Here is a 15549-nt window from a genome sequence, read left to right on the forward strand (position 1 = left end):
AGTTCATGTGTCCCTGCCATCAAGAACACATAAAATTGTTCAGACTAGTTATTATCTTTTGGGTTTTTTTTTTAAATGAACTATTATAAATGTGATTAAATGAGTAGAAAAATCAACAATTGCTTTTTAAAAAAATAATTTATAAAGCTTTCTTCAAACGTACAAGCACATTATTTTCAGCAAATTGAACACAAGGCAAATGATGCCTGGCTACAGATAACAGTGCAACAGTGCCAAATGAATATTTTACAGCACTGCTACAAAACCATTACATAGTAGTACAGATTTCAACACTGCTATAAATAACCATAGCAGTGCTGTCTTTGGACAGTTACACAGCTCAACATGTAGCAGCTTAAACTGCCACATCTGCTGACTTTGGTTCCAGATGTTTATATGTAGTAACGAGGACAAGCAGAAGACACAGGCTGAGCAACAGAGCAGAAATAACACCGAGTGTTACCATGAAAGGAAACAAGCATCTGCCGTGGGCACAGCAAGGTTCTGGGCAGGGATGCAGAGCTGCAAGCTTTAGCCATGGTGAAGCCCACTACGGTGAGCTCCTGGCTTCGCAGAGCACAATCTGCAACAGGATGGTCGGCAGGTCACTGGGCAACACTGAGTGAGACACAGCATCCAGAGCTGGGAGGAAGGGAGTGGGAGAGGAGGAAAGGAAATCTCTTGCTCTGAGTGGTGAAAGGTGCCTGACACTAGGCTGGCTACACTTCTGTCTGTGTTTAATGCTAGGGCCAGCATGTGTTTGAGATGAGTTTTGCCATGAGGTTACCCACAGTAGCAATTCAAACTCGGTGACTGCAGAGCTTGACCTACGTGTAAGTCTATAAAACAAAAGGAATTTTCAGATGTATGTTCTGCATGGGTACTAAAGCCTAGGTTCCCCCTGTCCTGTGCACTGTTCAGGTGCAGAAGAACGACAGAAACAAAAGATGGAGGAAGTGAACCTGAATATGGCAGACAACTATGCTTCTGCATATAGCTAAAGTGCTGACAAAGTTTGGAAGTTTCTAGGGTTAAAATGCTGAAGTGTTACTAAACTATTCTGTGCTGCTGGGATAGGAGTAGATACTCACTTTTGGCCTTTTGAATAACTTTTTTTTTTTTAAATAAAAATAAGAAAAACATAATTTGAATTCTGCCTGGGTTAAAATTGAGTTTGGAGTGAGAGATGAGAAGCCAAACCGCTTTCCTTAACTTACTTCAGGTGAAATTCGGGGGGAGGGTTGGGGGGGGTATTTCTTTTAAATTGGGCCATGCGTGCTCTATTTTGCAAGTCTGAAAACCTGTTGGTCTCTCCACACCAGCTAATCATACATACTTTTGCAAGAAGCATTTACTCCCCCCTCAAATACTTTATCTTGCTTTAAAAGAAAGGCAGGGTTTGCTAACGGTGTCGAGCTTGCTCAAAATGTACACAAGTCTTCCCAGATGGGCACAAACCTTACACACCAGAAAAGCTACTGGAGAAGGAGCACAGCAGAGCCATCTCAACTCCCGGCACAGCACCTGTGCGAGGAGCTGCCTTAAAATAGGGTGCAGGGTGCACCAGTTGTGCCATTGGCTGCAGGAGGGCTTGCCCCGGCAGCGGGCTTGAGGTGTATTGTCACCCAGTTACACAGAAAAGAAGCGGAGATTATAAATATGTTTAAGAGCCTCGTGATGTACCAGTTCCGTTACCATGGGGACATAATTGTAATAGCAGTCCATTTTTTTCAGTAGACCACTGTTAACAAGAGATTGTATTTAGACTTGGACACATTCATCTCTGCAAAGACAAGCAGGGATCGGGCGTTTGAAATGAGCAGAGTACCGCACAGCTAATAACGTCGTTCAGCACATCTTGGGTGAAAAAAAATCATTCTGTTGCAAGAGCAGCAGGAGGAGGAGGATGCGTGTTTTTTCAAGTTATCTGATGAATCCCCATGATTCACTGTAAGTTTCACTCAGTTCAGCTATTAAATATAGCATAGAGCTAAAGGGCAGTTAGGTTTATTGCAAGCGTGCAAAGTAATAACGATGTTCTGTTGGTTTATTTACAAATAATTCCTGATTTCATTGTATTGTATGGCACACTCCCATTGAGAGCACTGAACCCTGATTTAGTGTTAAATACTGGCACTTGGTGCTGATTATCACTGTCAGTGATACAGAAAGGCATCCCAGCCGAGACCTGGGAACTACCAACCATTCCAGAGACTAAGAGGGAATAACAGATCCCCCACAGCCTCACTCCTTAAACAGTGTTAAAACAAGAGGGAATCAAAGCTTTTCAGCTTGATTTATTTGCTTGAAGGTTAGGTGCAGAACATAGAAGTTGAATGGCCAGGTTGTTACACCCAAATGTAATGCCAGGACAGCATTATATCAAAGGATTTGACTCTATTTATTCTTGCTAATCAGCTTTAAGTTATATTTGACTTTTTATTAAACCTTTCTCCTCAAAATGTTCATAATTTATATGGAAATGTTGTTATAGCGTGTATATTTAGCAAACTAAAGCGGAAGGAAGGCAGGTGATTTATTCGAGGAGAGAAGGGGAAGTTATAGGTACAAGGATCTGAACACAAAGCCATCTCTTCCCCTCCCTTCATGCAGTTGGAGCTCACAGCTCCGGCACCAGCCCGCTGCTGGCAGGCTTCTATTTTTGTGAATAACAGCAACAGAAATTTCCGCACTTCACCAGAGTATGTTATCCATGTTTTAGCATCAGTTCACATGCTGAAACTGCAAAACCTTTGAGGAACACCAGAGCCACAGAGATAGAGACCTGAACAGGACACAGCCGTGAGGAATAGCTCTGTCCAGTGCAGTGGCTGTGGTTGAAGCCAGCCTCAGAGCAAAGCGCCAGTGCTCAGCCCAGCCAGACTCTCAAACTCTACTGTCTTATCTCCATCTTGCCAGGTGTAGGCAAATGAAGCAAAAAGGAGTAGCTCCAAAAGTCCTGCGATGTGTAACCCAATCCATTTTCCTCCATGTTGGGGAGTCTCTATTCAGTCTAGGATACGGCACAGACATCACCACGGCAATAAAAACATAGCTGGAGAAGGGTATGGTACAAAATACTTTGCTTATCCTGCTGAACATCTCTGCAGCTCTTGACACAGAGGTACTACAAAGACACCTTAAAAACTCGGGTAGAGAGGATGAATCAGCATTACAGGAATACTAGTTATTCCTTACTCTACATCCTCTGAGGGACAGCTTGAGAGTTCTCTTCTACAGGGCTTCATTTTCATCTTTCCCTAAAAACCCACATGGTCCCCCCTTGTCTTTAATGCCTGTGTCACTGACAAAGGTACTGAAAAACTGTGAGCTTGGCGGAGAGGAATATATTGATAAAAATCAACTGTCTCTTCACAAATGCAACAAGCGTCATGACTGAAATGTCAGAACACCTACACAGTCCTTCAGGCTGCTGCTCTCTGCAACACAAAAGAGCGAACTCTCCTATGAAAAGAACACTTCTGTCTGGCGGGGTCAGAGATGGCGTGAACACTCCACAATCCATAAAAATGAGTATTTGGATTTCTTGGGCTCAGTGAAGGGTTCAGTCAAACTTACCAGTGCTTTTTATTTTTCTGTCTTCATTCTGGCATTTAGTAGCACTGGTGGTAGCGGGTAACAGGCTGCCTCCTTTCCCTCAAACACTTAACCGACACAACTGGGTAGTTATGGAGAGTAATTAGGGGGGTGGCAACCACAGAGAACAAACTAATAAAGTGCTGTATAATTAAACATGTGCGTGGGTCCATCAACTCTGCATGTGGCTGTCGATCATCTTCCTTTCAGGCCACTCCATTATGAGAAGCATAAAGGCAACAGAGAGACGTGACTACAGGCCACACGAATACAGCTTCACCTCCAGAGGATTCTGGAGAGAGAAACTGGATAAATATCCTATTCTTATGTTGCTGCCAATGAGTAGCAACCCGGCGTCATGCCGTGCTCTTAGCACATCCCAGTGAGCTGCTCTTGAAGCCAATGTTAACAACCTTTCCTTTTTACAAATCCAATTCTAGCTTTGGGTAACAGGCACGAACACACAAGCGTAAGTGAAGGTTAAATCTGAAAGGCTTCTTCCAGTTATTCTTGGAAACTAATTATTGTAATTTTGAATCAATTAAAATTTCAAAATAAATCAGCTAACACATTAACAATAAATTATTTAAGTAATTAAAATTCCAAGTGAATTTGAAAAGATTCCTTTTTCTGTATAAGCACTTGTAAATACACGGTCCCTGCTGCCAATCCGTTGTGAGAGCTTCCATTTCTTCCTTGTCTTTTTTGTAACTCAGATATATTTAGATTGGGAACAGTTGGATTGTTTGGGAGTCTGTGCACAGTGAAGAGTTCAGGAGAAACTGAAGAATTCACATCTGTATCATCTAAATTTGAAGTAATTAACATCTGAATGTTTCTATGTTAATATGCTGTTCATAGATAGAAGAGCGTTTCCGAGCAATCCTCTGGCCATACTTTGTTCGACTGCTGTCAGCACTATTAGTTTTGTAAATCGGTGAAAACTTTGTATAGCGTGTGCTTTTCTGTGAGAAAAGCAGTCACTGTATCTGTGCAGGTCTGGGAATAAAGCCTTAAAATGAGAGAGAACACAACCCAAATGCGAGCTGCAGCCCGTCAGGACCACTGTTTAATGATGTTAAACCAAGACTGGTGATCCAAGCCCCTCTGGTGCTCCCCAGGACAGTGTTGGCGGTTGGGGCACTGCTTCGGCAGCACGTTCTGCCTTCCCTGTGCCAGCCAGCCTGTGGACCCGTGCGCCTCATGTTAAACGAGTGGGGAGAGCCCGGGAGGCTGACCCATGGCTTGTTTCTCCCTAGATAATTCATCCAGCCCCCAGCATCTTCCCACAGCACTGCCAGAAGCCTTCCCAGAAAAGAAATGGGTATGAACTTGGGTATTAAAAGTGACGTGATGTGTTGTGTAGTACTTGCACATGACAGAAATGATGTCATTTTAACAGCAAACCCTCCTCATCACAAGTGGCAAACCAGTAGCTGTCTACTCACTTTTGGAGTTAACAGGGCATCCAAACCAACGTAGTTAGAAAACAAAGAAACGAAGTACTGAGCTTTTGTGTTTAGTGCTGATTATTTGCATCACAAAAGATGAGAAAAATGTTAGAGAAACCGATTTCCTTTACTTATATTAAAAACAAACAAACCCCCAGCTAGTTTGTATTACAATTCCAAAGACCTCTCTTGTGGAAGAGAGAGCAGAACAGTTCTGAACATCTCTAGTGTCCTCCAGTTAACTGTTCTCAGGAGGTTTCTTATAGCCTTTAGTCAATCCCTTTTTCCTTCCTGCAAACTGCCTTAAATTAGTTGAAATTCATTGCTTCCCATTCCATCCCACAGAATATGGACTGTGTTCAAAATATTCTTTCTAGATCTAATACTGCCTAAGAAGATGAGGTAGAAGAAAGATGCTGAAGGGAAAAACAGTCCAAAAAAAGCACCAGAACACACTTAGAAGCACAGGGAAAATGGACAGGCAAATATCACAGCAATAACGCTGCGGTTTCTGTTAGTGTAGCGGTTTCTCTTGTGTATTGGTCTCTGGGCACAGCAGGGGAGGGAGAGGTGCCGTCTGCTTGTTTAAACAGATTGATTATCAGAATATTTTAGGCTGTTATTTGAAAAGATCTGTTCCTGAAGCAGAATACTCTGTTTTCTGTTACAATCCAGTAACTTTCATAGGTATTGAACTAAGAAAGCACTGTTTCAGTTTCCTACTCTCAGGAATAAATCATGGTAGAATGGAAATGGCTGCAAGATAGAAGCGAGAAAAGTTTCTCCCTTTAGCATGGAGGGGATAAAGATCAAGCAGCAAAGTGAGAAGGAAATAAAGATTGGAGGGGCTTTTTCTAATGTACATAAATGAATGCTATAAATTAGAAGAATAATGCAGATTTGATGAGCTGCTGCCACAGCCATTGTTTGCAAAGAGGCTGCTGAGGTCTGATAAACAGCTTAGGAACTTCTTCAGCACCACTTCTCAACAAGCCGCTTGATTTGGTCGTTTTAGTCATCTTCCCAGATGTAATTTTTTTTTTTTTTTGAGGGAGATGTTTGTATTATAGCCGGTTTCTTTACAGAAGCTGCTCTGCTTCTTTGCATGACAGCATAATTTTAAGATATTTCACATTACTGTTTTGCCTGGTGGGTCCGGGGTATTCGATTGCAAATACTGAGTTGCAGATCCCTACACAGAGGCTTTGCTAAGCACTGTACGAGTCGTTAAAGTCAACTGTATCCCTTACACTGTATAAAATGAAACAAGGACGAAAGCCCTTGAATATATAAATCTAAGTCATACAAGTAACCAAGGGCAATGTAAGATGAGCAAACTTTGACTGAGTTCAGATAAACATTAAAAAGTTTGCATGCTTTCATATTTCCTTTGGTTTCCATAAGTGAACTGAACAGCCTAAAGGAACAGGATTTCTCTTGAGAATCTGCTGCCGCTCAGTACATGCAAACAACTACTCAGCACTTTTCTTATCCCTAACTAGAAATTTAAAATAGAAATAGGAGAAACGGGAAAATAAGCAAAAATTATTGTGTAGTAAATTACTTAATGAGCAAGTAAATGTCTAATTCAATCCAACCAAAGCGTCTAGCAGATGGATTATTTCCAGTACATCCAGATATTTCTTAAAACATAGTACTCAAAATATCACGCAATTTTGGCTTTGAAAACAACATGCATCAAATTGGGTCAAACCAGTCCTCTTACTCTACTTTTACAACAAGACAATATTAAATTCTAGTTTTGACCTCAGTATTCTCTAAGCACGCCCCAAACTTATGTCATCCACAAATTTAATAAAAATATTACTTATTCTACCTTCCAGGCGAAATGAAATTAAAGGACTGACTCAGTATCGGTTCCTGGGGAATCCCAGCATGTAACTACATCTCACCACTTCGACAGTGAACCATCAACAACTGATTTCCTAATTGGTTCTGCCATGTGAGTTTACAAAGGCCATATTCTCTGGTTTTCTGCTAGGAGCCTTATTCAAGAAGGCTTTATTCAAGTCAAAAAATATGCCTTGCTGCAAATAGTCAAGAAATCTGTCATACTTCACCAGAATTATCTTTATTGAAGAAGGAAAGGTGCCTCAGTTTTCTAGAAGTGTTTTTGTGTTGCTCCCAAGTTGGAACATGGGAAATTCTGCTTAGATGTTAGGAAAGGAAGTCTACCATGATGACAGTAAAATACTGAAACAGGTTGCCCAGGGAGGCTGTGGAATCTCTTTCCGTGGAAGCTTTCGGTACCTGACTGGACAAGGTCCTGAGAAACATGATCGATTTAGGCCTAGCTGAAGCAGGAGGGTGGACGAGGTGACCTCTGGAAGCCCCTTCCAAACTAAAATAATACTGTAGGGTTCTTCTGCTCATTTAGATAGCAGCAAAAATAAGAGTTTGAACTACCACTGTGTATCTGATGTATTCCAGTGCTTCACAGCAGTGTCTGTAAGCAGTGCTTTGCAGTGTAAATGTACAGTCGTTATGCAATTATTTAAGGTTTCATCTTATAACTTTTGGGGATGGTATTCCCGCAGATACGTTTCTCTTCATTCTGTTAACTTACAGTAGGTACAAATACGTCTATTGCAAAAGTGTCAGGCTAGGCACAAAATTACGTGTTTGTGTCTGTACGCCATCCCCCGTTCTGCATGCGATGTGGCAGAGAGGGAACAGCTGCTGCGTCTGTTCTGTGTTCACTCACCCTACAGGTAGAGCCGGAATACTCTCCTCTGAGGCTATTATTGAGATGGATGTTACAAGAGAAAATCAGAACGTTAGAAGGTGTTGGCCTCTACGTAGTGTGTAAAAAAGGGGTGGCTGCCATTTTACCCAGTGTGGGAATCATACAAAATCAGTGTCTTACAAGAATCTGTTTCTCAAAAATGCCTGTGCTGGAGGTTCTTCCTAAGCATAAGTTAGGTTCATACTCCACACCACACTGAACTCCCAGACAGGCTGAGGCCAAAGACTAGAGCTTTCTGTGCAGGTAGTGGGATGAGGTGAGATGGAGAGAAAAATAAGTAGCTTTTCTACATTGCATTCGTATTTTCTGGTATTGTCTTGAAGCAATGGCCTTGACCACCAACAACCATCCCTTAATCCCTTCCTCTCCTCAGGTGTGCAGATACCCGTAGTATTTAAGATTTTCCTTCTGTGCTTATTCTTAAATTTTGTTTAGTTTTCTTAAGTCAGATATTTCCAAGCATTTTCTGATTCAGATCCAGAGAGACGTTTATTATCAGCCCTTTCATTCAATATACATTGCTTTGCTGTGAGGAATTTTGAAACGAGATTTCAGCAGATCAGAGAGGAAGTAGGTTATTTTTCATCTCTTCCATCAAATTGCTTAGTGTTTCTTATTTCAAGAAAATTGAAACAATTATTAAAAGAAACCTCTTATTCCATCTTCTGATATGATAACTCAAATGTCCTTGAGGAGCACTTCTGGCCAGTTGACCGTCTCCGCTTTGCTCTCACTTTGGAATGATTTCATTGCAAGACTATCTGCAAAGGTTTAAAAGCAGTGATTTTTTTTTTCTATTAAGAAAAACAGGAATAAAGCGAACTGCAAGAAACCCTGCATCTCTCTTGAAAGTTCTTATTAACTTGACACAGAAGCTTTTTTTAAAATTCAGTCTTCTCAAACCTTTCTTTCTATTTCACCCCTATGCTCTTCCACCTAAATTCCACCTTTCTTCCAACCCCTTTGCTGTCTCTCAGGTCTACCATGCATTCCCACTTCTCTAAGCACTCCCTGGTTTCTGAACTCTCCTCTTGGTTCTTGTGTCCCAGACTACATTTTCCGTTCTCCCTTCCCATTTAGCAGCACATGGTATCATTCACTATGCTATCTTGTATTCTCATTAGAGGGTTTATTAACTATTTTCTAGTAGATTAAGTTGGTGCAGTGGCACTTATAGGTCCCTCGTGATGCAGTCTTGATAATAGCACACATATTAATATGCAACACCAATAAAAAGATAAACATATCTGCAAGCGGAGGATAGAAGTAATAGCTAGTTTTAGAAGGAAATTAAAAATGTGAGGTAGGAAACATCTGCTGTGTTAGGAAAAGATTTCATAGGGTGTCTCCCCTTTCCTACCAGTAAAATCAGACTGGAATGGAAGAGACTTCACGTGAGGAATAGCAGCAGCCAGAACCCAGCCTGCCTCAATCTGTTCTGGCAGGGATTTGACAGATCTGCTCAGGATAGGTCTGACTCCTGGTACAGCTTGTATCAGCTGAGAAACCATTGAAGGGAATATATAAACTACAGGGAAGTATGATGGTGACATGTTTTGTTTCTAGCTTGTTAAACCAGTAATTGTTATTGCAAATAGCTGTCATTCCCACCAGCATTTGCTTCTTGTTGACAATGAAGAAAACTCATTTGTTTTATAGTGTGAAGCTTAATTTATTTCATGGTTGGTTTCTTTCTTTGCCTGTCAATCCCAGATCTCTGAGAAAGAAATGCAGTCAGTTTTATAGCCAGCAGAATGAGCTGTAACTAAACTGTCAGTACAAAACCTATGGCTTTTTACTGATTATGAAGGCATTTTTTTGAAAGGCACATAGGATCCCTTTTGAATCATATTAGCCAAGACTGCCAGTCACGCACTCTGCCAGATTGGCCAGTGATCTGTGGATATTAGCCCTTTAGTTTGTACAGTTTTTAATTAAACCTGACAATTCTGGAAGAAATTAACAGCCTGCTGGCCTTTAGCCACTTGGGTCGACAACAGCCAGATGTTCATGTGGTTGTCAAGGACACAGTTATAGCCGCGTCACAAGTGTGGGGAAGAGAGCATCCCACCATCAGCTCATAGGAATGAAAAGGAAACCTTTATAGCAGAGATGCAGCTTAAGTAGGAAAAAAGTCTCGTGGGCATTCAGCTTGTTCTCCTCAGGAAATGGTTTTGATGATGTAAAGAAGGCTTTTGTAAGCTGTGTCGTCACTAGGAGAGTTTGGCCATACAACAGACCTTCCCAGGGTGGCTGATAATTAAAAAGATGTTAGGTTAACATATTCAGACTGCATGTGTCTATACGGAATGACACCCGAAGTGCAATTTCTGAAAGCCAGGGAAAAAAATTAAGTCTGTTCACAGGCCTGTTTTATTTTGGATCAAAGTACTTTTTCAAGCTTTCCTGTTCTGAGATAATTCTGACATTATAGTCTAGTCCTAAGAGTAACAAAAACAAACAAATGACAAAACCACCACAGCATCCAAAGTGTCTTATGCTGGTTATAAAAATAAACCAAGCACTAAAGAAGCGTCTCCCAAACACACAGTTATAAAAAAAAAAGATTGTACAAAAATCCTTTGGAGAAGACTGTACTGTCCTCCACCAAAGCAAAAGTTCCTCTGGTGGCTGTGAGAAGGCACATACTGCAACAGGAGGTCATCTCCCAAAAGGGAGCTGCAGAAGGTGACCTTGTAAACTAAGTCCATGGTTGGGAAGGGGTCTTATTGAAGCCTGCTTTAAGATTCAGTTGAAGCAGCATGTGCTGTGCTGAATTCTGCAGTGATACATTAAAATGTGGAGTTTTGTTCAGGTGCGCAGTTTAAGCAGGCTTTGAACAGACTGGCTAAGCTTCCCTGAACATACCGGCCTATTACTACCAAAGATAAAAATCTAACTAAAGCCGGAGATATACAGAACTTTTATAGACTCCAGGCAGCAGGAACTGCTGCAGACGCCACTAAGGGGCCTGATGCACCAGAAAGAGGAGCTAGACCAAAGCTCCATCACACAGATGATAGAGGGCCCAGGAGAAACAAGTGGTTATTTCTGCCCTGTCCTCCACGTTCCCTGCTGTACATGGGAAGAGATGCATAAAGGTTTGGGCCAGCAAGAATAGATGCAGCAGTAACCCAGATGGAAACCTTCAGGCGATCAGACCTTTGAAGCACTCTGTCCCATGCTGCACTTCGTTCTCTTCACTTGAGCTTCATTGTCTTACTTTCATCTGACCTGACCTGTCCTTATGACTCCCACTGCCCTTCAAATGCCTCTGTCTTTGTATTACCATGACACATTCTAAAGGAATCCAATTACAAGATGAATAATGAAATTAATATAACCCTTATTAACACAGTGTCAGTTATTCCTTTTGCATTGTTCCTCACTTTTATATTTTTTCTGTTTGTCTCTGCTTGTCCAAAGGCATGCTCGCTTACTTGTCTACTTGACTGATTCTTTGTTCACCTGCTACCCGCGTCTGCACAGCGTTCAGTGTGAGGAGATCCCTCTTCTCCAGAATCTCTAAGCCCACACATAATAAACATCATTAATAACAAAAGCGTGCCCACAAGCAGTTGGTGGGATATTAAGTGTGCTCCGCCACAGCAGCCCACCAGGACAGGCTTTTCTCGCGTCAGGGGTTTAGTTGCATGCCTGGCTGCCCTCTCACAGCTCTCGGGGACCTGTGTAGCACAGCCACAACCTGCACCAAGTTCGATCTCCCGGCACATTCTGAAATTGCGGCGCTCTGCATCACACATATTCTTCCCTTGCTTTCATTCAAAGAATATGTGACTTCACGCAGTTCTGCTCTGCTCATTGATATCCCAGATATTAAAACTCAGCTGCTGCAGACAGGGAGAGAACTGACATATTTTGCCTCCTGGCTTTAGTGGCACTGGCACTGAAACAACTGTCTGCGACTGCTTACTCTCACTACAGCAAATAGTAAACATCACACTGGAAACACACATCCTAGTTTTCACCTTAGGTCTAATACATCTAAAATCTGAAAAAAATGTGTGCAGAAACTATGAGCACTTAAACCTGCAGAGTTCTGTGTGTGCGCGCTGACCTTTAGAGACTAAACGAACAATGTCTGCATTCTGGTGATCAGCAGCTTGCAAGGGAACAGAACGCAAGCCACTTGTCAGGAATAATCCCATCTTTATTTCTTTCCTTTTTTTTTTTTAAGTTTTGTTGTGCCTCAAACTTTAAGCATCTGATGGAAAAATAATGGCATTTTGAGGTTAACTACTAGTTTTCAGTAATTGACTTCCATATCAGTGGCCATAGCTAGTTGAATTCAGTACAAACGAATGCTGTAAACCCACTTACATGTGAAGTTTGATCTGTGTCACCGTGACTGGGTAAAGCTTAAATTACACTCATTTGAACCCAAAACATCCTACAGTGCGCTTCAGAAGGCGGCCAAGCCCTGCACAGAAGTACCTACTGATACACCAATCAGCTGTGGCTGCAAATGGAGCAGCTAAAAGTTAAGCTTATATAGCAATATCTATATATATGTAATATATAATATATATAATACATAGCTTATATAGCAATCTTGTCTAAATAAGATAAGGAGTAAAAGAACTTGGATTTTGGTGAGGACACTCCCTTCCTCTATGTTCCTCCCCATCTCCAAAAATAAGTTGTTGTTCTTTAGTGACCACCAAAAATCAAGAGCTTTGGTTTTGCATATCTCACCCCCCACACCAGACCACACTTCTTGTTGGTTCCAGGTACAGTGAAGGATTGAAAAGACAACATAAGCAGTTTGGGATTCACTTAAAATATTTCTTACTAAGAAGGTCGGGGAAAAACTGATGAGATCAAAGAAAGAGGCAGACTTTTGAGTTTACTGCTTTAAAAAGGCAGTCAAAACTTGGCATTGTGTCTTTAATTATCTGTGCTTTCCAATACTTTGCAGTCTTCCCTCACTATCACAAATCTCCCTTCTGGGAAGGAAAAATCCACCCTTTTAAAGAAGTCGTTTCCTGGAAGGTTATGGACTCACCACATCCATGATCTGCATGAGGCTGAGAGTGAAATAGACGGTGAGCGGCTGGGAATCATTTGCAACTGGGCGCTCCAGAGGGTTGTAATTCTTCAGCAGCTCCTTATAAAGCTTCCTTTGGAACTCTCCTTGCAGCGACTCTTTGGGCACAGAATAAACAGATAGATAATTAGGATTCGACATCAGAAAATTAAGCTAGGATCCACTCTCTTTTTCTGCTATCAGGTATTACGTATCTATTATTTCATGGGCTGCATGCCCAGAAAAATGCCGCCGTAATTCCTCTGGTTCATTAGCTACTACAGCAAAATGTCATCACAAACGTATCGCTGTCTCTTTTCATCCCAGACTATAAAGGGGATTCCCTCTTTGATCATCTCTTGGCTGGCCGGGTGCTCTGTCAACACGCACCCTGTTGTCCAGCAGCAAGAAGCGATGAAGAGGAAATCCACTACCAGTATTTCCCCACCCGTCCCGGCGCAGCTCTGAGCAGAACGGCAGGCACAGCTGTGGCAGCGGCGGAACGGCCACAGGTTTGCCGAGTCCCACGCTCGGAGCGCTTCGGACTGACAACTGCTCGGGGCAGGTGCCCTCTGCTCTGCCGTGCGGCTGCCGACACCGTGCGGGTACCCGGCAGAGAGGAGCGGCGCTGCAGCCATGCCCTGACCGATACTCGGGGATTACTGTCCCTTCACCCCTCGAATCCAGGGAGGGTCGTTATTCTGCCATTCTCCGCGAGGGAGCGGGTCCCGGGGAGGATGAAGTCGCTGCGGGTCCGGGCAGGCACGGGTCCTCTGGTCCCCGCTCCGCTCCTCCGCGGTGTTCTCTCGCCCCGCGCCTCCCCGCGCCGCCGCACTCACCGCGCACGAGCCCCGCCAGCAGCCACAGCGCCAGTCCCCGCAGGCCCATCCCGGCCCCGCTGCGCCCGCGGCCGAGCTCGCCCTGCGGCTGGGCAGCCTGGGGACCGCCCCGGACCGCCTCCCCGCGCGGGGGCAGTGGCACCGAGCCCCGCCCCCACTATCGGCACCGAGCCCCGCCCCTATCGGCACCGACCCTCCCCGCACTATCGGCAACGAGCCCCCCCCCCCACTATCGGCACCGAGCCCCGCCCCTATCGGCACCGACCCTCCCCCCACTATCGGCACCGAGCCCCCCCCATCGGCACCGAGCCCCCTATCGGCACCGAGCCCCTCCCGCTGCTGCGCTCACGGGGTCACCGGACGGGCGGCGGGGGCGCAGCAGGGGTTCGGCCTCGGTCCCCTTCGGGGCGGGAGGCTGTTCAATGCCCGCAGCGCTGCGGTCCAGGCTCGGGGCTCCATGTGCAAAAACCAACCGTGGCTGAGGGGGATTAGGTTGTGTTTGACTAATGTGACTGAGAAAGACGGTGCCCCTCCCTGGTGCAGGGGCAATGCCCGCAGCTGGGAAACTGGCCTGGAGTGCACTTTGGCAATTGTCTCCTTCCCATTTGCAACTTTAAACACATTTTTGAGACCATACCTGGGTTATTTCTTTCAGTTCGAAACCCTGCCCTTCAAATCCAGTTGCTGCATTAAATGAGTGTCCTAAGGAGGGAGGGAGAATGGTATTGAAGAGCATCCTCGTTTGTGAGGAGTAACTAAATGCTTGTTTTTTCAAATAACCCAGAAAAATAGGAGCTTGTTAGTCCATGTTAATTCTCAGCTTTAAAATTCCAGGTAATACGTCTTGGCTGAAGCACTGACCTATTTGTGTAGCCACCGTTTAAACATTTCAAAATGTTGAGCACGGGCCTAGAGGCAGCAAGGGGCGACCCAAGCAGCACATTGGCGCAGCACCGATCCAGCCGTACCGGCCAGGAGCACCGAGACGTGCCCTTTGTGAGTGAGCCGTGCTGGACAGCTTTACCAGGAGGTAGTGGGAACCAGCAAGTGGCGATGGGAAATCTCTGAAAGGCAGAGCTGATGTAGGGGAACACACTGTCAAAGTGCTCAGGTGCTTTTTAGTAGTTCTTCTGGGCTGAGTTTATTATTTCTCTCTTCTGTTTTGTGGTGAGTTGTTTTCTTTCTGTGAGCTCTTGACCTTTTTGGACCAGCTAGCAGGCAGGAGCGAATTGCTAGGGGAGCTCTGTGTTATTTGCAGAGAAAGCGAGTGTTATTATCCATTTGTACTTCAGCCCTTCCTTGGCAGCACTCTAAGCGCCTGGATTTTTGCCTTGTCTCATTTTAGGAAGGAAACTCATTTTCTTTCCTCCCGCTCCTGTTATCCACTGCTGTTCTGGCACAGGTGCCCCAGATCTTTCTGGGTGTACAGTAAACAGCATAAATTGTTCAGGCAAGAACTCCGGAGAGGAAATCTGCAGTTCATGGCTGACCTCTGCTGTTGGCTCTTCTTCTTGCTCTGTTGGCAGATGCCTCACCCCGGGTGGTGAAGGCAGGGTTGGCAGGGTGAGCGCTGCAGAAGCACACGGAGCCCAAGGTCCTCAGGGCTCGGGTAGGGAACTCAGAAGGTAAACCCTGCAAGAGATGCTGCTGAAACCCAGAATTCCAGCGGTGTGACCACTGAAAGAATAATTCATAGCTATTTCTTTGATAAATCCTGACTTATTTTTTGTTTATGAAATTTTATAGGCACTTCAGAAATTCATCTCTTTAGATACTCTTTAATAGCAGTCAACAGCCCAACTCCTCGATTAACGATGTTCAGTCAGGTGCATTCCTTCTAAAGGATTT

General features: G+C 43.9%; 1 protein-coding gene across 1 annotated transcript in view; it reads right to left on the reverse strand.

Annotated features, from left to right (window-relative positions):
* Positions 1-13822, reverse strand: part of CHRFAM7A (CHRNA7 (exons 5-10) and FAM7A (exons A-E) fusion) — a 41137-nt gene extending 27315 nt beyond the window's left edge. Inside the window, exons 1-2 of the mRNA XM_054077993.1 lie at positions 13702-13822; positions 12842-12981 (exon numbers count right to left, since the gene is read on the reverse strand). Of these exons, the coding sequence (XP_053933968.1) occupies positions 12842-12981; positions 13702-13750 (189 nt within the window). The 5' untranslated portion in view covers positions 13751-13822. The remainder of the gene's footprint in view (positions 1-12841; positions 12982-13701) is intronic.
* Positions 13823-15549: the final 1727 nt, after the last annotated feature.

The sequence above is a fragment of the Cuculus canorus genome, chromosome 12 (assembly GCF_017976375.1).
Source record: "Cuculus canorus isolate bCucCan1 chromosome 12, bCucCan1.pri, whole genome shotgun sequence".
Classification (NCBI taxonomy): domain Eukaryota; kingdom Metazoa; phylum Chordata; class Aves; order Cuculiformes; family Cuculidae; genus Cuculus; species Cuculus canorus.